This window comes from Penaeus chinensis, chromosome 28 (genome assembly GCF_019202785.1).
Source record: "Penaeus chinensis breed Huanghai No. 1 chromosome 28, ASM1920278v2, whole genome shotgun sequence".
In the NCBI taxonomy this organism is placed as follows: domain Eukaryota; kingdom Metazoa; phylum Arthropoda; class Malacostraca; order Decapoda; family Penaeidae; genus Penaeus; species Penaeus chinensis.
The window spans coordinates 11,344,739-11,346,804 of record NC_061846.1 but is presented as its reverse complement, the minus strand read 5'-3'; the positions used below and the strand labels follow the sequence as shown (position 1 = coordinate 11,346,804).

Below are 2,066 nucleotides of genomic sequence, written 5' to 3'. Positions count from 1 at the left end.
AGATGTATCAAATATATCTTTTGCACTGTAAATATATTCATTCACATTCATCCCTTTCTCTACATCTGTCAAACAACCTTTGTTCATTGTTTCATGGAGTTGAATATTTCCCTTCAAGAGAAACAGCACTATATTCAAATTCACATTGAGACTGTCAAAAGAAAATATAATATAATATCATCATAACAAAGAATCCAAACATATATCCATGTAAAGAGTACACCAGAACACACACAAACACAAATACAAACATCCCTCTTCTTTACATAGCAACCCATTTGTAGATTTCACATTTTGTTAATCTTACAATATCATTAAAATATCACAAGGAAATTCACTTGGAAGTCACACATAGTCAGTCTGTGAACCAAAAACAACCTATTATTCAACCCTTGGCTTATTATTTTTCTCCACAAACAAATTAATTTCGAACTCTAATTAATATTTTCTAAAATTGGAAAAATTCCCCCCTCTCCTGACTGTGATTCCTAGTAAAACGAGGTCATTAAGATTCACACTAATGAACTTTTATTTTCAATTCATGTCTAAATTTGTGACTAGACCAGAGTATCACTATACTGAAAGTCAACATGCAACCTTGAAATCTGGAACAGATTCTCATGATTGCGACACCATGAAGTACGTCCCACTGACTGATTTTGCAAACAATAAAAAAGAAGGAAAAAGTGTATATATACCCACAAATCACTTAAGAGATTACGACTGGTCATAGTTTTCATTCTAATACATATGAACTTTATTCATCACAATCTAAGCATTATCAACTTGAGATCCATATTCTAAACTTAATTACCATATCTTTGTCAATATCTATTCACACCATTGTTATTGCTGTACAAAAGGAGCATCTTTGTTATTGTACTATAATCTTCATTGCTAGCATCAATAATAACATTTATAATTAACTTCATATATATGATCTAAATGAGGCAAATTGTTATATTGGCTCCTCATGCATACAACCTAAAAGAATTTATGGCCATGTCTGTTAATAGCACCACTATTTTGAGTTGGGTCGTACAAATTCAAAATAAAATGCACTGATTAGGCTCTACTGAAAATAGAACTAATCAATTCTCTATTAAATTGAACTTGTTTTTAAACAAATATACTCCTCAATAAAAAAATAGGTAAATAAAATGAGTAAAAATATACAATGTAATATCAATGATAACCTTATTAATAAATAATTTACCATACTATAACAATAAACATCTTTAGCCACTTAGTCTGTTTTTTACATCAAGTAGCAATGTAATATCTTAAAATTTCCTCTCAGAGGAGCAAAATTAATACCATTTCTTTTACAACCTGAACATCAAAATAGAAAAGAAAAATCAACCAATAATTGCCTTTTCTTAGATTTTCTGATCAGTAACCTCTAACTAACTTACAGGAGAATATGGTATACAACCATTTGTAACAATGAACAAACTTTTAAATTTCAGATTCAAATCATGCATCAACTATGTGTTATTTGACTCTGAGATCTTAATTTAAAACTATGTATTCTTTCCATACATGATTATAATCAAACAGCATTGAACAGTGACAGCACCCTACTGTCTTCAACCTTCATTAACCACAATAACCTCTGACCACATGGATTCGGGCCACATCCCGTTTTCTCTGACATTGGGCGGACTGCTCTTCCAGTCCCAATGCTTGATGGGAGTAAACCAAGATGGCCCATAATTTGCTCGTATATATTCTTCCGTCTGGCATGGAATGCGCACTTTTAGATCTAAGAATTCTGTCCAGCATAAAGTAAAAGCTGGGAAGATATATCTGGAAAGAAGACATTTTTGTTGTTATTTTGGTCATAATCATTGAGACAAACTGTTATTTAAATCTAACAAAAGAGAGAAATGATAATTTAGGGCATTTACTTCAATGGCATGATTTACCTTATCATCTATAAATGTCAAAAACAATGGCAGATTGTATATATCACACTACACAAAACAGAAGAAAAGACTTTCCAAAAATTACCAAAATTATATGCATAAATCTAACATACAATATGCCCTTCATATTATATAAAC

General features: G+C 30.9%; 1 protein-coding gene across 2 annotated transcripts in view; it reads right to left on the bottom strand.

Annotated features, from left to right (window-relative positions):
• Positions 1–505: 505 nt before the first annotated feature.
• Positions 506–2,066, bottom strand: part of LOC125039955 (ribitol-5-phosphate transferase FKTN-like) — a 6,189-nt gene continuing 4,628 nt past the window's right edge. For both annotated transcript variants that reach the window (XM_047634359.1, XM_047634358.1), the window contains exon 8: positions 506–1,809. In XM_047634359.1, coding sequence (XP_047490315.1) covers positions 1,590–1,809 — 220 coding nt within the window. In that variant the 3' untranslated portion in view covers positions 506–1,589. The remainder of the gene's footprint in view (positions 1,810–2,066) is intronic.